The sequence below is a fragment of the Leptodactylus fuscus genome, chromosome 1 (genome assembly GCF_031893055.1).
Source record: "Leptodactylus fuscus isolate aLepFus1 chromosome 1, aLepFus1.hap2, whole genome shotgun sequence".
Classification (NCBI taxonomy): Eukaryota; Metazoa; Chordata; class Amphibia; order Anura; family Leptodactylidae; genus Leptodactylus; species Leptodactylus fuscus.
The window spans coordinates 323,014,009-323,038,086 of NC_134265.1; the positions used below are offsets into that span (position 1 = coordinate 323,014,009).

The window sequence follows — 24,078 nt, forward strand, 5'->3', positions numbered from 1 at the left end:
TCCTCAGGTTGTGGGAGGTATTGCAGGTCAACTCCAATTACTTTAATGTAAATGAGCTGCAATACCATATACACTCTGTTAGGGAAGTGCAGACAGCAGTTCCCCAGTGCTGAAGATGAACCCTGGGAAAGGGGCACGAGAGACAGTGAGCCCTAAGCTGAAGCCCCCCACTGTCCCTTCCTGCTGGCCAGTCCTATCCTATGTAATAGGCGGCAACTTGGAGACGATCCCTACATATATACTTGAAACACAAAACGCAGACAAGACAAACAACAACAAACGGAGGTCAGCTAGCCAGAGTTCGGTAACAGTCGAGCAATGCAGTGTCAAAATCGATATCCAAAAGAGTAGTCAATAGGGAAAGCCAGAGGTCAAGAATCAGAATACACGAATAAACAGCGAGAGAAAAGCCAGCACGCACAAAACAATAGCAAGCAACAATGTGAATGTGAACCAAGAATAAATAGGGAGGAAGAACCCGCCCTGAACCTGATAGGAAGGCAGACTGTCAATCACAGGGCAAAACAAAACTTAACTCTTAGAGGAGCAGAGGGAAATGAAGGTGAAGGAGACGGGTGGGGGGGAAAATCAATTAACAAAGTGAAGGTATAGGACAGTGTTCAGACAATGCAACCAAAAATGCTAAGCAAGTTATCAACCTGCAAATGCCTCCTGTGCCGCGCCATGTGAGCAGAGACCAGAACAGGCAGAGATGTTACACACTCATTGACAAAAAAATAATGCACGAGATAGAAATGTAAGATTGTGGATAACTCTGCAAGCAGTTATGCCTCAGGCAGGTATGTAAATAATTGCATATGTGGTCTGATAACAATCTGGGTGTTGCCACAAGAGGGTGTAAAAGTGCTTCTATGCCCTGTATAAAAAGACTCTCAGAGGCCACTTTTGGGTAGTGTACGTCTTGGTGAAAGATTCTTGATTGCTAGACCTGACTCTTCGTCGCACTACATTTTACCCAGTTAATAGACTTTAAGAGGGGACATCATTAAATAGAGAGAAACAGGGTGGTCCTTTCAACAAATTTGAAGGAGACAATGGTAGCAGTGGTTACATGAGGACATGACAAACAGGCTCTGGGTGATCCAACAGTAGTGAGGATTGTGTGATATACCGACAAGTAGCTCTCACAGTTGATAAAGAAGAAAGAAAAGGTCTGCAACACGCCAAGTCTTCTTAAAATTCAGTTCTTTAATTCATCTTGGTTAAAAGACAGGTGCCAAACAAAAAAGTGTAAAAATTAAAATACCACTAACGTGTTTTGGGGCAGAGATCCCCCTTAGTCATAGTCCTATGACTAAGCAGGATCTCTACTCCTAAACGCGTTAGCGGTATTTTTAATTTTTTCACTCTCCTACTTTTTCATTCTCCTACTATTACACTTTTTTGTTTGGCACCTGTCTTTTAACCAAGATGAATTAAAGAACTGAATTTTAAGAAAATTCAACACGTTGCAGACCTTTTCTTTCTTCTTTATCCATTGTTGGTCGACCTCCTCAGTCCAGAGGCACAGTTTAGCACCCCGAAAAACTTCATTGCATACGTGGTAAGCATCAGTCAACTCATATTTTCAACGCAGCTCTCACAGTTACCTTGTCCACTATCCAGACACCGGCGGTCCCTCCATTACACACCCCTGTCTCTGCCATGACCATTTCCATGCACTTAGAAGGAAACTTGGTTTGATACCAAGAATGGAGCAGTGCTGCAGTTCCCCTGCAACTTCAGCAATGTTTTGTAGGGTAGGACTGTAAGGGGGCTGTAAGACTAAATGCCTCCCCTTTATTTTCAGGATCATTGTAGGTACCAGAGATTGACCCCTCCCCCCACCAATTATAAAGTGATGGCATATCCCATCCACATGAATTACCTTATGAGCTTGGAAAACCCCTTTAAGGAATCCACTTGCCTATCTTTAGCAGACCTGTATATCAGACAGGAGCATAATGAATTGCTTGCTTGGTGTATTACAGATGAGGCGATCGATAGAATGCACTTACTGGGAGTATAAAATCATGTCGCTGCTGCAGTAAATCTCTCCCTCCATATTTCCACTCCCACTGCCGCATGTCATATTGATTGTGTGATTAATACCAATAACTATGCATTTCCTAAAATACAGCACACCAGAAGCGGTGCCGCGTCCTAAGGATGTAGCCGTGGTACTGAGCTCCTAGAATACGCAGGCTTGCTCCATCTACTACAGATGTACGTCACATGGAGGTAATTGTAGCCCTGCAATTATTAGTAATTATAAGACTGATGTGGTAAGACACTCCGTGCTACGCCTAAGAAGAACTATGTGTAACTCACTCGTTGTTATTGGCACCAAATTACAGTGTCTGGTAATTATGTAAAGAGTTAATGGTTTGCTGCTTGCGCGCTGACAATGTCGCCGCTATTAAACCTTTAATTCTTTATAAGCTTTTGTTTCTGGCTCCTAATGAAAGATAATGATCAAATGTGTGGGAAGGATCTCCGGGCACTGGTATAACAGGCTCTCCCGGTACAATGTTGTTCTAAATTTGTCATCTGCTTTGGGATGAAGGAGTACGGAGAGGCGACAGAACCACAAAGAACGAAACATAATATTTGTCTTCTGCTATTGTACTCCAGGGGAGCAAGAATTATTCACGCGGCCTCGAGTAAACTTTACAATGGAGCTGCTCCCAGTTATGGCAGCAGCGAGGCCACGACTGAGCACACACATACTCTAAAGTAGCCCATAAACTTTAGATGTACAGTATGTCTTTGTCTTAGGATTGGGAAGCCAGATTTAGCCTTCCAGCACTGGAGTCCTGGGTTCAAATCTGACCAAGGGCAACATCTGCATGGAGTTTGTATGTTCTCCCCATGTTTCCTCCCACATGCCAAAAATATGCAGATACAGTAGGTAAATGGACTCATACAAACAACTGAACCTTGTGGGTTTTGGGGGTCAGCACCTGTATGTCAGCCACTAACTCCTTTACTCCACAATACTCCCTATGCTTCGAGTCTCTGCGAGAAAAGCGCATTCACATTGTTATTGGATTTGCACTTCTGTTCAGAAGGAGATAAGTCAGTGCCAGACAGATCTGCATATATGCCTACAGCTGAAATGCATAGTAAAATGTGCTCATTAAAAAAAAGAGTATGCAGATCTTAATTAATAAAGCGACATAGTGTACATAGTGTACTAAGGTTAGGGCCACACGTGGCGTCATTGCAGCAGGTTATCCATTGGTGGAATAATCCATATCTAATCTGCTATAATATTCAATACCATTGTAGTGGATGGTTTAAAGCAGGGATAGGGGAACCTTGGCTCTCCAGATTCTGTGAGACTACTACTCCCAACATGCTCCATTTACGTCCATGGAAGTTCTGAAAACTGCAGAGCTAGTGTGCATGCTGGGAGTTGTAGTTTTGCAACAGCTGAAGAGCCAACATTCCCTACCCCTGGTTTAAAAGATGGCAACTGGCCCAGCTCCAGGAGTAAATGCAGATGAGTTTGGCTACTTGTTATGATTGGATAGGATTTGTTGAAGTCCCATGCACTTTACTGCTATTTTAGCTCTCAGCGGGTTTCCGACTAACCCAATGCACTCCCATAGTGTGTGGCCATGGTACCTGCCAGCCATATTACTGACACTCTGTCAGTTCATCTTACATATTTTGGTGTGCATGCAAAAAATATGGCCAATAAGGGGGCAGATGATAAGTAACCCCCAGAGTCTCTAGAACAGAACAGTCCAGTTGTGTCCTCAGTGAAGTGAGGTTGACATTGATGCGGGAGAGATTGTTGCAGCCCCTGAGGCAAGTTTGGTGAGTTCTTTTCAGAGCCTTAGCCCATGAGACTGGAGAGAGGTTGGAGAAAAAGTTGAGATTTATTTTGCTTACTTATATTGTGCCATGATATTCTTCAGTGCTTTGTCAACCACTGTCCCATATAGGGCTCACAATCTACATTCCCTATCAGTTTGCCTTTGGAGAATTGGAGGAAACCCATGCAAATACAGGGAGAACATACAAACTCCTTGCAGATGTTGGCTTTGGTCTTATTCTAACCTAGGATTTCAGCACTAACCACTGAGCCACCGTGAGGTTTACCAAAACCTCACAGCCTTGACCCTTTAGTACACAGGTAGTCAGGGGATACCAATTGGGACTTATTTGTATTAGCCCTCATACATAGAGTTGGGAGAGACAGAATATAGTTATATTGGAGTGGAGCTATCACACACTGGACATAACATCCATAACTGGGCATCCCCTTGCTACTAAAGATTAGGTTCAGTGCCATCTTCCACAGTAGAACTCCTGTTGCACTACCAGCCCCATCTGAGATGCTGTATCTTAAAATATCTACCATTATAGTAATTTCTGCGATCATCATCAAGGGCCCTTCCAGCCATCATGACCTTGCTCAAGAGAGGAGAGGGCTCCGCACCACTGGAAGTGCCCCATGGAAACTATCACCACCATCAGGTAAACTGCAGGGCTCCTCAACATTGCCCCAACTTCGGAGGTGAGCTGGAGGAGTTAGCTGAGTGTCCTTCACCTAGCGTTGATAACTACTACTCCCATCATCCAGTTCCCTACACTCAGTTGTGTGCGGCATCGACAGTGAAGATTATCCAGTAGTACTAATTTAGATGGAAGGGACTTTTTAGAAGCAATCATACTGGGCCTATCAATGTATCGCTAAGGGACATTTCATATTACTGATCTATTATATGTATAACATCTGTAAGTTTTTGATTGTATGGATTTGCATGTGACAACGTGTTTTTTACATTCTCAAGGGCACTTGCCACTTTGTTAAAGCTAATCTGGCTTTCCATTATCTTGTAGCATTTTACTGAATCTTTGAAGTTGTAGCTGTACCGGTGTTATTAAAAAGAACTGCAAGCACAGCAATTCAGTGCGGAGCATAATACCAATGTCAGGCTAACCTTAGCTTTATTTTGGACGATAGTTGTTTTTAATGAAAGGATGTCTATAAAATGATAGGGGAATAGATGCCGACATGTCATTGTCACACTTTCCAGTCTACAAAATTTCACTCCTCGCATCTCCAGCACAAAACATTATGTCAGCACTGAAGATATATTTTTTTTACCTTACATAAAATCTTATCGATCTACATCATGACCAGTTCTATAAACTGTACAGTTGGAAATAGAATACCCTGTACATGGATAGGACTTGCACTTGCCCTAATTACATTATAGTTGCCCGCTACACTGTGTATAATGGCCTCCAAACTGATCCACACCCAGAGATGTTTAAGAAGCCAGTGGTGAGTTGCAATCATTACTCACCTCTCTGTTCCGTGCTCGAAGGCCTGTTGTGACATCAGAGGAATAGAGAGAGCGGAGGGAGCAGAGTGGTGAGTAATGAATCCAACTCCCCGCTCTATTTCTGGGGCGTCTATAACTACTGATGGAAGTGCTCATTGTGCTTCTAATACAAGGATGGCACCCACAGCCATTCATGGGCATAAATCCTGGGCGAGAAGGGACAATGCTTCTCAGCTATGGTGAATACTGCAAAAAGGGAAGGGGGAGGAGGAGAAGGAGAGACAGAGATATGAGGCTATCTATAGAATAAAATGTCATTTCTGTACAGTCTGGATAACCCAGCTGTGATGTGAAGAAAACTTTCTCTCTATATTGCAAAAGTCTCCTTGAGGAGCTCATCTTATCTTCTTCCCCCTCCCTTCTCTGTAGACTTCAATCATAAAGATATGATCAGTGGTAAAATTGAGGTAATTGCAAAAGGGCCATTTTCTTTAATAAAGTATATTACTGGATTTATGAAAAAAATAAACAGATTTACTTACAATTTTAATGTTTTTAATCGCTTGTACTATATGGGTCAATAAAGGTTTGGAATTCTGAATTACTATGGCTTGAAAGTCCACTCCCTGTGTGCATTATTTTCTGCACTTTTTATTGTTACTGTGTTTGGTCTAGGATTTAGCACACTTGAGTTGCACACCAAGCCGTATACTGTATATTCATTCATACTGGGTGGTGCCCACTTCCATTTAATTTTTGTGGCAGCCTTGGACCTCGAGTGTATATGGCAAAGGGTCTCCTGTGGTCTTCAGTTGCTGGACGTTCGATCAAATTACTCTTACCAAGTCCACGAGTGAGGGTCGGGCTGGATCTTCCGAAAAGTCTTCTCCGTGCAGCGTCCCTGCGGCATCTTCCGGCTCTGAATTCACTCTGCCAGGCATCGAGCCTGTGCAGAGCCGACTGCGCATGCCCGCACTACAAGCAGAAACATGCGCAGTCGGCTTTGCCCAGGCCCGATGCCTGGCAGAGTGAATGAAGAGCCGGAAGACGCCACGGGGAAGCTGCACGGAGAAGACTTCTAAAGGTAGGAGAAGAACCAGCGTTGATTGGCCGACTGTATAGCATTCGGCCAATCAATGCTGGTTCTGCATCGAATTTTTCCATTCGAATAGCGAGTGGTACTCGATCGAGTATGAGTATTTCGAATACCGTAGTATTCTATCGAATACCTACTCGATCAAGTACTACTCGCTCATCTCTAAGAGAGACATGATATGTCCCAATTTTCCATGTGGCCACTGTTCATTGAACAACCAACTTGACAGCACTCTTATACAGTATTGTTCATGACTACATTTTCAACTCCGCAGGTGTCCATTTGCAGCCTCTCTACTGTGAATCCGCTTTTTTTGGACAGACACAAAGTCCTGTATGTCCGACTTCGCGTTCGTCCAAAAAAAGCGGATTCACAGTGGAGAGGCTGCAAATGGACACCTGCGGATTGCTTTAAAAACCCATTGAAGTGAATAGTTTTTTAAATGGACCGTATACAAGCCGTCCCCAAGCTGTTTTTCTCATATTAAGGCGTATTCTTGACGGACACCAGGAGCAAGTGTGAACGCATCCTTAAATAATCCTAGCATAGAGCGCCAAAATGGTGGCATAGTGTCCCACACTACATTGGCATGCAATGTTAAAATAACAGTGTTCTACGGTACACAGGATTTTTTTTTTTCTCTTGTTCCAAAACTAATGAAATGATGAAAACATCCCGAAATTGCCAAACCAAACAGAAGCCTCTGAGCTTGAGGCGGACACAAGCCTGGAGCAATCTTACTCAGACACTGGGAAGTTAAATTGCTTATGCCAAGAGTAATTTCGTACAGTAGGAGACTAATCCTTTTGTAACATCTTTAACAAGATTTTAATAACTAATTTCTGTCTTTGGGAAATAATTCAGTTCCTCTGGCAGTTACCCAAGAAACTTCTGGTATGTACGCTAAACACTTGTCGCAGTCGCTGTACCCCGAGGAGCTTTCCTTATCCTGCAACCCCTGCAGGACGTTTGTTTGCACAACATATCAAGTCAAAGAAAAATTCCTACAGCTGTTTACACCGAATTACAGTAAATTAGTCACATCTGCCAAACGAACCGTAAGAAATGGGCTAATAATTGCAAGCGTGACATTAAATCGTATTACACTCAAGTAACTGATGGTTAGTGAAAAGTGATGCTATACATAGGTAGGGCTGGAGATATGGTCTTCAACAAATACAGCTAGTGAAGGCAGATGTACAGATGTAGCAGCCACCAAGTGAACAACCGTGGAGCAATAGGCCATTGACATAGCAACTATAGCGTGCCTATACTATTTATGTAGGTCTCTGTTTCTAAGAATCAGTATTAGAACAGCTGTGCTAAATAAATAGTGTATAGTGCTATGGCCGGCTCCATTATCTGTGCTGGCAGGTCATATGGTGGATGCTACACCTGTACAAAGGTAGGGAGATAGATAGATAGATAGATAGATAGATAGATAGATAGATAGATAATAGATAGATAGATAGATAGATAATAGATAGATAGATAGATAGATAGATAGATAGACAGATAATAGATAGATAGATAGATAGATAGATAGATAGATAGATAGATTGATAGATGTAGAGAGATAGATAGATAGATTGATAGATAGATAGGAGATAGATAGATAGATAGATAGATAGATAGAGTGATAGATGTAGAGAGATAGATAGAGGGATAGATAGATAGATAGATAGATAGATAGATAGATAGATAGCAGATAGATAGATAGATAGATAGATAGATAGATAGATAGATAATAGATAGATAGATAGATAGATAGATAGATAGATAGATAGATAGACAGGTAGATAATAGATAGATAGATAGATGATAGATAGGAGATAGATAGATAGATAGATAGATAGATAGGAGATAGATAGATAGATAGATAGATAGATAGATAGATAGATAGATAGATAGATAGATAGATAGGAGATAGATAGATAGATAGATAGATAGATACAGTGGCGTAACTAGGAATGGCGGGGCCCCGTGGCGAACTTTTGACATGGGGCCCCCCCTCCCCAAACCGATGCCGAAGACCTCGACTGACCCCCTCCTCCGCACTCTATTATGTCCCTTAGTAAGCCCTGCACACAGTATTATCCCCAATAGTGTCCCCTGCACACACAGTATTAACCCCTATAGTGTCCCCTGCACACACAGTATTAACCCCTATAGTGTCCCCTGCACACACAGTATTAACCCCTATAGTGTCCCCTGCACACACAGTATTAACCCCTATAGTGTCCAATGCACACAGTATTAACCCCTATAGTGTCCCCTGCACACACAGTATTAACCCCTATAGTATCCCCTGCACACACAGTATTAACCCCTATAGTGTCCCCTGCACACACAGTATTAACCCCTATAGTGTCCCCTGCACACACAGTATTAACCCCTATAGTGTCCCCTGCACACACAGTATTAACCCCTATAGTGTCCCCTGCACACACAGTATTAACCCCTATAGTGTCCCCTGCACACACAGTATTAACCCCTATAGTATCCAATGCACACACAGTATTAACCCCTATAGTATCCAATGCACACACAGTATTAACCCCTATAGTGTCCAATGCACACACAGTATTAACCCCTATAGTGTCCCCTGCACACACAGTATTATTAACCCCTATAGTGTCCAATGTACACACAGTATTAACCGCTATAGTGCCCCTGCACACAGTATTAACCCCTATAGTGTCCCCTGCACACACAGTATTATCCCCCATAGTGTCCCCATATGTCCCACTGTGGACACCTATAAACATTTATTATACTCTGGGGTCTGAAAAGACCCCAGAGTATAATAATCGGAGACCCGGGGGATTAAAACCATTAAAAGAACAGAGACAGTTGCTTACCTGTTCCTGTCGGCTGTCCTGTCCGCTCTTGTCCAGCTTTAATGACGTCAGACGTCACATGACCCGGGAAGCTGGCCTGGGTCATGTGACGTCAGAGACGTCAGACACGAATGACGGAGGCCTGGCAGGATCGTGGAGAGGTAAGTAACACTGTTTTTTATGTTACCTTACCCCTCCCGGTGCGCCGATCATTATACTCGGGGGTCTGCAAAGACCCCCGAGTATAATGATAGCCTCTGTGGGCCCCCGCGGTGTCACTTGCCGATCCCGGCCCAGCCAGGATCGGCAAGTGAATGGGGCCCGTAACGGACTTTTAAAAAAAAAACAAAACAAAAAAAAACGCAGCGGTAGCGGCTGTCACCGGGCCCCCTAATGGCCCGGGCCCTGTGGCAGCTGCTACTGCTGCTACCACGGTAGTTACGCCCCTGGATAGATAGATAGATAGATAGATAGATAGATAGATAGATAGATAGATAGGAGATAGATGCTAGACCAGAGGGATGAATAGGTGACTTTTTTTCTTTCGCTTTTATACGCTGACATTTACAATTCCTTTTGTTTCTGTTAAACATTCTTTTAAAGATCTGGATTTATATTTAATTCATGTAGAAATCTGGCACGATAAGAAATCTCCATCTGGAGCGCACTCTCTCCATCCCTCTGTGTGTTTTATGTATGTCTGCAGGCTTGGCCCGGCCACATTTACAGCCTCTCTGATTTACTGTCATTTCCCAGTTCTCATTACCTATGGTAACTTGAGATTGCCGGACGCTGTATTCCGGTATAGCTTCATTTATTAGACTTCTTATGGATCAAGGTTTGTCACATTCCTCTCTATAAGTATCGCTTGTAAGGTTTTGTATGTCGTCACCAATCACTTGCTGTCTTTTATAATATAAAAAAAAAGAACTTCTATTTCTATTTTTTCTATTTTTTCACGCCAAGTACAAAGTTATCCATCATTACCTCCTAATGAATGGATAGATAGTTCCTATAAGTGTGCGAATGCCAGTCTGTTGTATGTGTATAAACATCCATGTGACAACTCCTTCTGAGGACAGATGGACTCACAAATTGTAATCATATTGTATCCATAGGACCTTACATATTTCATGTTAGATCATAGGTTGTATCTTACATCTTAGCACTTGTCCACTATTGGAAAGGACATATCAATTTACAGATTAAAAATACTGATGTCACACCCCAATGCAGTTCTCTCAACTTTCTATTCTAAGGAAAGAATATACAGATGTGTCCACCCTAAACTTAGCTCTATTTTGGTTAAATGGATCGGTTACCCCATCCTGATGGTGGGATTGTAAGGCCTCGTTCACATGGGGCACGGGACCACGTATTTTGGTCCTGATTTTGACACGGGAAGTCGCGTCAGAATAGGGCCAAAATGTGCCTGCCGCGACTGTCGCGGCTTCCGACAGTCGCGGCTTCCCGCTCCTGAGTAGGCCCAAAGGAATGGGCCTACTCCGGAGGGTGCTGCCGTGAGGCGGAAGCCGTAGCTGGATCAGCCACGGAATCTGCCTGAAGAAAGGGCAGCTCGCTTCTTTTTTTCTGCTAGCAGGAACAAACCGATAGCGGAAAAAAGAACACTAGCGGTCTGCATAGGCCTCTATTGTGAGGGGGCAGATTTTGAGGAAGATTTAGCGCCAAAATCCGCCCCCTCTTGCCCCGTGTGAACGAGCCCTAAGACATAACTTAGTGCTGTGTTTGACTGTCTGTAGAGCTCCCATAGAAAATGAATGGAGTCTTCTCAGCCTGCTGTTCCATAGGATCTCTGGATTGCTAAGCAGTCAGACTTCCACCAATCGTGACGTTATTCCCTACTCTGTCAGTAGATATTAACTTCTAAAGGTAGTAAAACCCCTTCAAACAGAACCTTTCATTACCTCCATCAAGTCCAACTCTGTACATCAATGAATAGCTGCTGCTCTACTGATTCTGACACAGTTGGACCTTTTTCTTTAGCCCCCACCATTCCTGAGCAATCAATGGTGCATGCTGGTCTATTTAGGCTCTGTACTGTCAGGAGTGCGTTGTCAGGCAGGAGCAGGCATTGGGGTGTGATTCTGAGCTCTGACAATGGTTTCCTCTGATTGGAGCTCTGAATCACACCCCCTGCTTGACATGCCCAAAAGTAACTTACTTTGCTTCTTGGGAATGATGGGGGCTACAGAAAAAAAATCAACTGTGCTGAAATCAGAGGGGCAGTAGCTATAAACATATGATAAGGACATAAAATAGGCAGCATGGTGGCTCAGTGGTTAGCACAGCAACCTTGCAGCGCTGGAGTCCTGGGTTCAAATCCTGCCAAGTACAACAGCTGCAAGGAGTTTGTATGTTCTCTCCTTGTTTTCGTGGGTTTCCTCCCACACGCCAAAGACATATTGATGGGGGGGATTTAAATTGGTGAAAGGTCATCTTTATGGACTCCAATTTATCATGAAACCAATTAAAAACAAAATCATAACATGTTAAAAACATGTTTGTCTCATTAAGAGTCCACTGAAGTTACTTTCTACCAATGGAGATCCACTCGGTAAGAGTAGTAAGTGGCTAACCCTGGCTTCCTTGGGAAAAAAATAGCTGTTTGGTTTGGTGCCAGAACTCATACCCATGGCATTCAATTGATACAACTTTGATTTAACATGGGTTTATGGGTGTAGGAAAACCCCTTTAAATGAGTTTTCTTACAGAGGACACTAATAATCTATCCACAAGATGGAAGAAAATGTATGAACACTGAGTGAGAAGACATGGGTGAGCCAGTTCAGATTCAACTTGAATTTTCCTGGGTTGCTACCTATGAATCACTTTTATACTCTGAAGTCTTTTGAGACATAGTAAAATATAATAAACACTGATACTCTCTTTTCGTCACCCCCGGGGGCTCCTGAGGGACTGCTAAGGCCCAATCACAGACTTGTGTTAAAGCGCCATGACGTCAGTGTGCCCCACATGATAGCTGAGACCCAACCATAGGCCCATGATATCACCCAGGAGGCCAGAGGAGGACCGAAGAGGACCCTGGGGGAGCATTGTATGCCGCAGGAGAGGTGAGGGAAGGTGACTATAAGAGTTTAATATTTCCCACACCTCCACACCAACACACTTATTATACTATCATACCCTGTTTCTCCGAAAATAAGACATCGTCTTATATTAAATTCTCTTCCAAAATATATGACCTGTCTTATTTTCGGGGGATGTCTTATGGAGCGGCTGGAGCGGGGGACAATCGGCAGCCATGCCGACGCTTCCTTAATGGAGTGCATGACTGCCGGTTGTAGGTGGTGCAAAAGGTGGTGGTGGGGAGGTATGCTAGTTACCTTCCCCATCTTCATAGCAGCGCTGGTGCTGCTGTTGGTCACGGTGGTGGAAGTGGTTGGCGGGGCTTAGCAGAGATTGTGCCGGAGAGCCTCACTTAGTGGGCATTGCAGCCGGCTGAATGCTGTGCTCTGTGTGCACAGGAAAGCTGGCTGCCTCCTCTGCTGTGATACCACTGTTCCGGCTGCTGTGGGATGAGCTGGGAGAGTGGACTCCCCGTAGCATACGATGCTTTCCCAGCTCATCTTACAGCAGCAGGAACAGTGGTATCACAGCAGAGGCAGCAGCCGGCATACCTGTGCACACGGAACATCGTGCACAGTGTTCTTCCGGCTGCAGTGTTTTTGGGGATGTCTTATTTTCGGGGGGTGCCTTATATTAGGCAATTTAACAAAACCTCCCCCCATGCCTTACTTTTGGGGGATGTCTTATTTTCAGGGAAACAGGGTATTACTCTATCATATCATATATCATATATATTCCTACATCAGTATAATAATAGTGCTCAAACAAAACAGGCGATGAACCTTGCAAATATCCTCGAACAAATTTCCCAAGTTTCTCCTGTGTCTAATCCTCATGATTAGAGATGAGCGAGTAGTGTTCGATCGAATACTACGGTATTCGAAATACTCGTACTTGATCGAACACTACTAGCTGTTCGAAGTTTAAGGTTCGATGCAGAACCAGCGTTGATTGGCAGAATGCTATACATTGCCAATCAACGCTGGTTCTTCTCTTACCTTTCCGAAGTCTTCTCTGCGCTGCGTCCCCGCGTCTTCTTCCGGGTGGAATTCACTCTGCCTAGGCATCCGGCCTAGGCAGAGCCGACTGCGCATGCGCGGGCATGCACGCGCATACACAGTCGGCTCTGTTCAGGCGTCGGGCCTGAGCAGAGCCGACTGTGCATGCACGAGCATGCCCGCGCATGCGCAGTCGGCTCTACCTAGGCTGGATGCCTAGGCAGAGTGAATTCCACCCGGAAGAAGACGCGGGGTCCCTGCGCCGGGAGAAGTCTTCAAGCAGAATCCAGCCCGACTGTCACTCGTGGACTTGGTAAGTATGATTTTATCAAATTTTGCGTACCCCTGAAACGAGCATTTCCCCCCATAGACTATAATGGGGTTCGAAATCCGTTCGAACAGTCGAACAGTGGGCGGCTGTTCGAATCGGATTTCGAACCTCGGACATTTTAGTGTTCGCTCATCTCTACTCATGATCACTAGCTGGGTTCCTTGTTCCACTTCTTTTCACGACTGCAGAGTGTAGTCATAGTCGTAGACAGGCATGTGTTTTGCCATTGTAGACAAAGCCTATAGAACAGATGAAGACAGCTGAGCACAGCGCCCCCTGTGTACAATCACATGCAAAGGACAAAGCATTGAGGAGACCTTGATGTTTTATGTGCACAATGTGATATGTATAAAAAGAAAAGGACACCATAGACTACAAGACTACCACAGGCATCTTCAAAGACTTTGTATATGCTTCCTCGAATTTAAGAGACCCCCCTGTATTGTGATCATTGCATTACCGGACACTTAGTATAGACTCATGCAGAGAAAATAGCAAGATTACCGCTCTCGAGAAATGGATCCATGAAGAGCTATCACTATACCTCTGCAGTGTAACATTGAACACACAGCTTATAGACTACAAAGTGACTCTGAGTAGGATTTAGTAAACATTTTATTAGATCATTGGATAGAAATATGATTTTTTCTTATTGCATTGAGTGAAAATCTATGTTACCTGTGATTAAGAGTGTTTCATAGTGTCAGCGACGAAGGGCTGTGAATATATGACTCCATCGAGAAAGAACCTAGACTGATACAATACAATATATATAATTTTAGGCATTTTTATTACGCCTTGCTGAAATTCTGAATATTATGGCTAGAAATGTAATAAATCCCACGTCCTGAAAGCAGCTGTTGTATGATGTTATCCCAGCACAGCCATAAACTTACTGCTCTCTGACCGTAAAATCTGTCTCTGGACTCTTTTCAAGTCGTGTTTGCTGCATTTAATGCGCCATCTACTTAGCAGCATACTATTATTTCAGACATACAGTGCCATAGGCTTGTCCTATAAGAACATGTTCTACGGATACTGTAGGTGGTAGAAGAGTTTATATTATGATTATATTATATTATGATGGTAGTGATGTCATTTTAATTAATCTAAAAGTTCTGCTCTCTGTCTGAGAATCTGTTACGGATATTGACACCCTAAATTCTGTGTACCACTAAGTCACTAGTGGTGGGACTAAAGTCTTGTGGGCCCTGTTGCAAACTTTGACCGGAGCTACGTACCCCCACCCTACAGCATATTCTTGATGAATGGGTTATGGGTACTGCAGCGGTATATCAAATATTTATAAGAGATTAGCAGGAGAACCCCGCTTCGCACGGGTATATTACATTTTTTGTTTGTGTAGTGACCTCATAAGAATTGTCCAATTTTGCACTGGTGTATTTTGTATGTGGTTTGGGTCTATGTCCATAAGCGTCATGTGATTATGTGTATCTCATTTTGGATATCAGTGAAAAACCTGTGATCAGTTGTTATGGATACCTGAAGTAAAGCTGTGTGAATGTGACCTCTAATCCTCTGGCGGGTGGTACTGTGTGCAGACGCATGTATCTAATCCTCTCCCGTATGATACTGTGTGCTGAGATGCGTATCTAATTCTCTAGCGTGTGGTACTGTGTGCAGAGGCATGTATCTAATCCTCCAAAGTGTGGTACTGTGTGCAGACGCACATATCTAGTCCTCTTCTGTGTGGTATTGTGTGAAGAGGCGCGTATCTAATCCTACAGCGTGTGGAACTGTGTGTAGACGCGTGTATCTAATCCTTCAGCATATGGAACTGTGTGCAGATGCACCTATCTAATCCTTCAGTGTGTGGAACTGTGTGCAGAAGAGTGTATATAATCCTCTGGTGTGTGGGACTGTGTGCAGACGTGTGTATCTAATCCTCTGGCGTGTGATAATTTGTGGTGATCTGTGTATCTAATCCTCTGATGCGTGTATCTCAGTTTGGATGTCAGTGTTGGACTGTGCATGTGGAGTGACCATGTGCATTGCAGTTGGAATATGAGTGAAAGACTTGCAGGTTTGTATTGGCTAAGAGGGAGGGGCAATGTGTTGGGAATGCTGTATCTCAGCAACGGTATGTCTGAGCAAGTTGGAGTCTTGTCTTAAACCTTCCCAGATACCTCAAGTATCTCTGTACCAAATTTGATGAAGATCGGTTCAGTCGTTTGGTCGCGCATAGAGAACAGACAGACAGACAGACAAGAATTAATTTTTATAATATAGAGATACAACTATAGTACGCACAACTGCAGTTATCAAGAATACTATGAGTGAGCAGCACAATACCCAGCATATAAATAATATCATGAGCTGTGTGCTCTGAGAAACATCTGATCTTTGGGGTCCTAACAATCTAAGAAGTCCAACACCCAGGGCCCCTGCTGATCAGCTGTTTGAAGGTACTGTGGTGCTTTTTCATGCGCCTTCACCTCTTGACTATTTACATCGCACATCTGTTTTATAATGACTGTGGAATGTTATTACAGCCTGTCAAAATATCACATGCTTGCTATAAAACAGATAGGGTGAAATGTGAAGTATAATATTCTCCACAGTGAGTAGCCCTCACACAGTATAATATGCTCCACAGAGGCCCCCACACAGCATAATATACTCCTAAGAGCCCCCCTCAACCTTCTTCAGATGAAATTCGATGAATATTCGTGAGGTTCAGTCTTTCGGTTCGTTTTGGTGCTATTATTATACTCTCTGCTCAGACCCCAGAGTATTATAAGTAGAGGACCAGGGAAGATGATTAAAAATAGCAAACACTTATACCCACCTTGCCTCACCTCTTCTGAACATCCTCACTCCATCCAGGTTTCTCCAGCATCTACTTCAGTCCTCTTCTGCTTGCAGCTGAGATCACTGCTGGGGCCTATGATTCAGCTTCAGTGATCACGTAGGGTGTGCTGACATTATTACGCTAGCGCACCCCATGTGACTTCTGAGGCCCAATCTCAAGCCCCAGCAGTGACCCCTGAGGCATGTGAACTCACAGGCCAAAAGAGTCCCAAAAAGGATGCTGCTGACCGTCAGAAGAACAGGAGAGGTCAGAATTTGTTATTTGTAATCCTCTTCTGGGCAGGCTACTACTGGGCAACTTAATATTAAAGAGATGTATAATTTTCCCCTACTGCCCCTGGTTGGTACTTTCACCCTGAGTGCTTTGCTTTCCATTTGACTAATATATCCTAATTTGCCTCAACACACCAAAATACTTAGGCAGCCCCAGATGCTGTATCTCATTGGACTTTACAGACCTGGTGACAGATCATCTTTAACCCTTCAGGCACACAGTATAGTTTTAGCGTTATTACTTGGCGGGGGTTTTTTTTGCATATTTTCCATTTCCACCTTCCAAAATTCATAACTTTTTTATTTTTCTGTCAACATAGCTAAATGACCTCCTGGCTACCTTGGCCACCACTCAGACTCTGCAATCTCATCATGGGCAAGTGGAGGAGTAGAAGGGGGAGACACGATCTTGCTTCTGTCCAGATTACGTGATCATTATTGATCACTGCATATGGGGGTTTAAGCCCCCGGAGTCAGAGTATTTTCCCGACTCCAGCAGCTAGTCCCGAGTCCTAGCTGTATAATACATACGAGACCTGTAGGCCATACCTCAGGCACTGATCCTACGCCAGTGGCAGGAACGCACTGTACTATTACAGCACTGAGGATTAACTGTATGCTCAACATAAAGTAATAGTATGGTGCGGAGCATGAAACGGTTACACAACTCATGGGCTGCATGGAACATAATTTCCAATGGTGAACTAGGTGTTTCTTCAGAAGGCAAGTCTACTGCTGAAACCACCAAAAAAATTCCTTCTTGCTTGGCTATTTTTTAACTCCTGTACAAGTGAATGAAGAGGCCATGTATGAACATCTCTACCTTCACTGGAACCAGAAGATGGTGGTCAGGGCACCCCAGTTCTCAAAATGAATGCAGTCCTCCTCTGGGACCCACATCTATCAGGCATTTATGGTCTATCCTGTAGCTATCGTCATAAATGTTCCATAAGAATAACTCTAGATCTGCCTGTGACATCCCAGTGGAGAACTGGAAAAAGATCTGCTTCATTGCACTTATGTGCTGCTACCTCTTTAAGAGCATTCACAATGGCATTGCTAGAAAGAAACTGTATTGCTTTAATGGTGAAAAACCATTTGAATGAGCTAAGGAGAGTGTGAGAGACAACTGGGAGGACCTCATGATGATGACCCTTCCTATGAATATCAGGCCAGGTTGGACACCTTTTTATGACCTGCACCCTGCAGCTTGGACATTGCAAGGATTTTTTAGTTTCTGAGACTTGAAGGACAACTTTACAAAACTGTCTGTGCAATTATCATAATTATTATACTGTTATTGAATTGTTCAAAATTGTCTCCTAAGTTCTTTGTCCTGTATTCACCATCAAGGGCATTCCAACCACCATCAGGCTACCACCATCTTCCACACAGCAGCCCCAGGCCTTCCCCATTCATTGCACCAACACTTGATTAGAACTAGAGAGTTTAGTAGAGGCTACCACCACCATGAACCCAGCTACTACTAGTCTCATCATCTGTACACTCCTCTACTGGGTTGGTTTGATGCAACGCTACATCATACACGGTCCATACTCTGAATCCTAAATTCTCCTATGTCCTAAATCCTCCTGTCATACATTGTTCCCTAAAAGATATTAGTCGAGTCTTAATGGAAGGTTTTGCCACCAAGAAGGCCTGCTGAAGAAATACATATTGGACACTTGGAGAATAGATCGAATGCAGAACTGGAGCTGTTCAAAGTGCCTTTTCATTTGGTCCCCCATATGCTTGCTTGTTCTGATCCTTAAACCATCAAGAGTGAGTTTGAAGGCCACCATACACATAACAATGATCATCTGCTCCCACCAAAATTGTTAGGTTCAGCCAAGATTATTCTTATGTGTATGGCTAGCTTCTTGCTTCAAGCCCCCATTTCCAAACACGAATGTGGTTAAGAAGGGTGAGTGACTGCTAAACACTTCTATCCCTATATGTTTTTGTAGAATCAAACAGATCTAACCCATACTGGTTTATTTTTCCCAGTTGCCATTACATGGGCAGGTTATGGGCTGTAGGCATTTGCATAGGCAGGGCTGTAGCTATAAATGGTGTAGCATTAGCTGTCACTACCGGGCCATGTACCCTGAGGGGGCTCCAAAAACCATCTGCCCTATAACATATACCACTAGTCCAAACAGCACAAGGTAGGCAGGGAGTCATTACCGCTGGAGCTTTGACTTACACTCGTGGGTTTCCCTTGCAGACAGTTCACATTAGCATTCAAGTCTTTAATTAAAGCAAAGAATCAGCAATGAAACTACATCTCCCACAATGCAGTGTGCCTGGGTTTTTAGTAAAAGAACCCATCTAGGTATATTCCTCACTGAATTAATCAATAATACATTATTGCAACCAGACAGCAAAAAAATCAATCCATATTATGACCTGGAAAATAGAAAATCCTTCAAAACTAAAACTACGGTATATCTCCTATAGCAATGCAGGGAGTTGTAGTTTCCCAGCCTGAGGATTACTGCTGTATATCACAAATCTCATGGGTAACTCTGAAAATATTTGTATCTTGTCGTTTCGAGCCGTCCCTGAAATACAAGTAACCTTCATCTCCGAGGAAGGATAACCCCAGTGGCTGAATGTTTGTACGCCTGGCTTCACAACATTAAAACAAATACACAGGTTGTTGAGTTGATTTATCCCCTGTAAGCTCTATTCACACGGCCTCACATTTTATTCTGTGCCACAGAACGCTTTCATTTGCATGGCTGTTGCTAAGCCTAATTAACCAAATTCCATAGGGATCTCGACATGTCACTTGTAAACTCTGCTAATTCTATCGCACAGGGTCTGCTCGGAGAAAAATATGGAACCATCCGAATCCCTGGAGAAGTTGAGTCATCTGAGTTTGAAATGATTCTGGATGCGGCCATTGAGGCCAAGCTGGATACAAGGACTCTGGAAGAATGGTACTGCAGAGATGAGAATGCCGTGCCTCCGGCATATTACCTCAGGCCAAAATCCGAACTACTGAAGAATCAACATAATCCTGTGAGTACAAAGTGTGAACACCGGGTCATCCACCTGTAAACATTGGCTCCGTAGTATGCTCCATGCTCATGAATCATGACGGGTAATACAAGACAAAAAGTGAATTCAGCCATGTCAATACTTGCTTTTGTAAATCTTTGTAAGTCTTTTGTTACCTCATAATAATACAAGGAGATTCACTCTAAAGAGGCCTCGAATATTCCTTAATATCTCTCACTGGGACAAAGCAATGTGATCGGAGCAATGTGCAATGTGCTTCTCGGGATATGAGCTCCAGACATTGTTGCACGTCATTGTGTCCTTTAAAGGGATTCTACCATTAAAAATCTTTTTTCTGTGGCTAACACGTCGGAATAGCCTTTAGCCTTCTGGCGCCTGCGCAGTTGGCTCTGCCACTGAGACACTAGTAGAGCCAACTGCTCTACTAGTGTGAGAGCCAACAGAGGTGAAGCTGCCGAAGAAAGAAGAAAGACGAAGAAAGAAGGGGAGGATCCAGCAGAAGACAGAGGCGGCGCAGGATCCTGTTCTCAGGCAGCGGTGGGGACGCCCTCATCACATTTTCAGCGCTGGGGCCCGCCCCCATTGTTGCCAGAGAACTAATTTACATACCGGTAAAAACCGGTATTACTAAGGAACGGTGCGGCGGAGATCCCATCTAAAGGTAGGAGACGAATAGCCTTTCTAAAGGCTATTCCGACGTGTTAGCCACAGAAAAAAAAAAATTAATGGTAGAATCCCTTTAACAGTTTCGCCTTGAGAAGGGATCAATGATCCTATCATTTTCAGCTTCCGTAACACCTGATGATAGGTTCTCCTCATGAAGACGCACTGCTCAATATTGTACACCACTACCCTTATGTGAAGTCCAGGGGTACTGGAGTATGCATCTGGGAGTTGCAAACTGAGCTTAAACATCATGATGGCTGTCCGACACCTACCTTCTTGCTATCAGCTTGTTTGAGGCTCTGTATAGGAGGAGCACATTGCACTTTGTTTCATTCAGAAATTTGCTTCAGAAATTTAGGCCCTCTTTCGAGTAAATTTCCTTGGAGGAGAGAGAAAAATGTATAATATAGATGTCTTTCCTTATCTTTCCTCTTGGATGGAGATGCCGAATTTCAGATAAGTTAATGTTAGACATGTCTGCGTAAAAAAAAGTCCAAGTCCAGCTTTATTCAGTTCCTCTTATTGCTAACAAGTTTGTGCCTTCCAGTAGTAAATGGAGTGAAACCAACCTTCTATCATAGCAGCCGCATGGTCTACGCCTTTGGTATCTGTCCTTTGATCAGTGTGTTGGATGGCTTGGAATCCAACAGTTACTGTATATACTCGAGTATAAGCCGAATTTTTCAGCCCAGTTTTTGTGCTGAAAAAGCCCCCCTCGGCTTATACTCGAGTCAGCAAAAAAAAAATAAAATTATTTTTAGGAGGGGGGGTCTATAACCAGCCACAATATTAATGTATAGAATCTTTCATAAAATAGTGCAAAAAAAAAAAAAGAGATTTAAAAAAATAAATAAATAAATAAAAGTTCTAAATCCTTCCTTTCCCTAGAATACATACAAAAGTAGAAAATTACTGTGAACATATACACATTAGGTATCCCTGTGTCTGACAGTGTCCAGTCTACTGAATATAGGGGATCTGCAGTGCTCCTGTTCTATCAGGAAGGGGTTAATAGGAGCACTGCAGATACCCTATAGTCAGCCAGGCTGAATTCCAAGTGGGGGAAGAAAAAAAAAACAGTCCTCAAGCTCAGGGAAGGGGCAGACAGACAACCAAAACACCCCCTCCCCTTCCCCAGCACCCAGCGTCTACTGCACCCAAAACTCCAACCATTTTAATCTCTGAAATTTTCCAGCAGCTGCTGCATCCCCCCCCCCCCTAGGCTTATACTCGAGTTAATAAGTTTTCCCAGTTTTTTGTGGTAAAATCAGGGGCCTCGGCTTATATTCGGGTCTGCTTATACTCAAGTATATACGGTATATAGGAGAAATAAAAGAGAGAAAAACATACCTCCTTATGGTCTAGTCTTCCAGTGATACTGTGTATACTGATTTATGATGAAGGGCACACATATCCAATGCCAGGGCTTACGTTTGTGCACTTTGATGGCCTAGATTACAGGAATCATTTACTCCTGAAAACTGATCATGAATCTGATGAAGATGATTATGATATGATAGCCCTGCTCCACATATTCTCTTTGCCACACCACCTTTCAGGAAGGTGTCAAAAACGCCCCAAAGTTACAATAAAGTTTAATAAGTATCTAATCGGTGTAGCATTCAGGTGTCAGACACCGTCCAATCAGATATTAATGGTCTGTTATGTAGATAGATCATCATTATGAAATACAACTGGATGTTGGAACACCCCTTTAATCTTAGTCTTTAACACCCTTTAAGAACCCATTTTTTAGTCCAGTTGCATTTTTTCAGCCACCTCAAAACTATGTCCTATGTCTAAGGTCACTTTTTATGAACACAGAAAATAGTAATATAAAGATTTTCTATATTTTAGTCCCTCTATTCATTTTGGCTTATAAATACTGATACAAAATACTGCAGTGTGAATGTGGCTTTAAAGAGCATCTAAACTTTCAGCTGTCTGTTTAGGATAAGCCGTCATGTATGTACATAAGAGTAATGCTATTTCTAGCCAAAATTCTACGTATATTTTTTTTTTTTTTGCAGTTTTCCCATCTGTAGACACTGTTTCTAGTTTTCAGTTGTTCCTAAGGCAGTGTATAGAAACTAGCCGCAAAATAAACAATTGGTGTATAGATTATTATTCAACTTTTACCTCATTAATTTACTTTTGCTTTATCAATGTCCCTTACACCCCTAAGATCCCACTCCTATGACCAATAAATGTCTCTAGTGTCTCCCTATGTGTTCCCCACATATTGGCATGGTCCATCAGGAGACCTTTATCACTGACTTGTACAGGCATCATCGGGTGCATTAATACATACACCCCATATACTCATTCCACAGTGGTGGAGAGTATGGCCCAAGGTATGGGTTAATATCAGTGCCTAGATCCAGTGGTTCAAAGGCCCAGAAACCAGCGGCGTAACTAGGAATGGCGGGGCCCCGTGGCGAACCTTTAACATGGGCCCCCTCTCCCGACCAATACCCGCTGAAAACCCCAACTGATTCCCCCGCCCCCCACATTCCTGCGCTCTCTAATATGCCCCATAATGGCCCCTGCACACACTATTATGCTGGAGTAACTCCTGCCGGTAACGGCCTATTAAGAAAAGAAAAAATCGCAGCGGTAGTGGGTGTCGCCAGGCCCCTAATGTCCCGGGCCCTGTGGCAACTGCTACCACTGCTACCCCGGTAGTTACGCCACTGCCAGAAACTACACCTGCACACTACCCTCCTTCACCCCATATACCCATTAGTGTTGTGTACAGGCAGCAGACCTATGATGTAATGTCATTGCACATGGTCACACAATATTAATGGTTGGTTCTAATACCATATCTATACAGTAAGCTTGCTTTTGCAACCATATTTATGTAATAACTTTGGTTCTGTTACTATATTTATTTAGCATTCTTAGTCCTTGTACCATATATTAGTTCTGGTACAATTTCTACAAAGCAAGCTTGGTTCTGTTATATATCTACTCAGTAAATGTGGTTTTGTTACCATATCTATGTCATAAGCTTAGTTCTGTTATCATATTCATGTAGCAAGCTTGGTTCTGGTGTCATATTTACGCACTAAGCTTGGTTCTGTTACTGTATTCAGTAAGATTGGATCGAATATCACATCTATGTAGAAAACTTGATTCCCATATCTATGTACTAATCTTTTTTCGGTGCCATATCTGCGTAGTAAGCTTGGCTTTTGTGTCCTATCTGCATAGTAAGCTTGGCTTTTGTGTCCTGTCTGCGTAGTAAGCTTGGTTCTTGTACCATATCTGTGCAGTAAACTTGATTCTGGTACTGTATCTATTTAGTAGGCTTGGTTCTAATACCATATCTACAAAGCAAGCTTGTTTCTCTTCCTATATCAATGTACCCTGTTCTCCAAAAATAAGCCCAAGCTTGATTTTACAGGGTTTTTGGAGTAGGCTTTAGGCTTGAAATTTCAACCCTTCTCAAACATAAGCCCTAGTTACAGTTACGTAGTCATAACTGTACTCTCAACCATCCAGGACAAGTACCCCGCTCACCTGCTCTGCTTCTGAGTCTCGCTTCCTGCCTCCCAAGTCCTCCTTCCAAGTGCGACCACCTGGGTCCCCAAGTGCGACC

At 43.3% G+C, this 24,078-nt stretch overlaps 1 protein-coding gene across 3 annotated transcripts in view; it reads left to right on the forward strand.

Moving 5' to 3' along the window:
• The window catches only part of NWD2 (NACHT and WD repeat domain containing 2), a 156,456-nt gene that overhangs the window by 109,474 nt on the left and 22,904 nt on the right, over window positions 1-24,078 (forward strand). For all 3 annotated transcript variants that reach the window (XM_075260286.1, XM_075260295.1, XM_075260303.1), the window contains one exon: window positions 19,605-19,808. In XM_075260286.1, coding sequence (XP_075116387.1) covers window positions 19,605-19,808 — 204 coding nt within the window. The remainder of the gene's footprint in view (window positions 1-19,604; window positions 19,809-24,078) is intronic.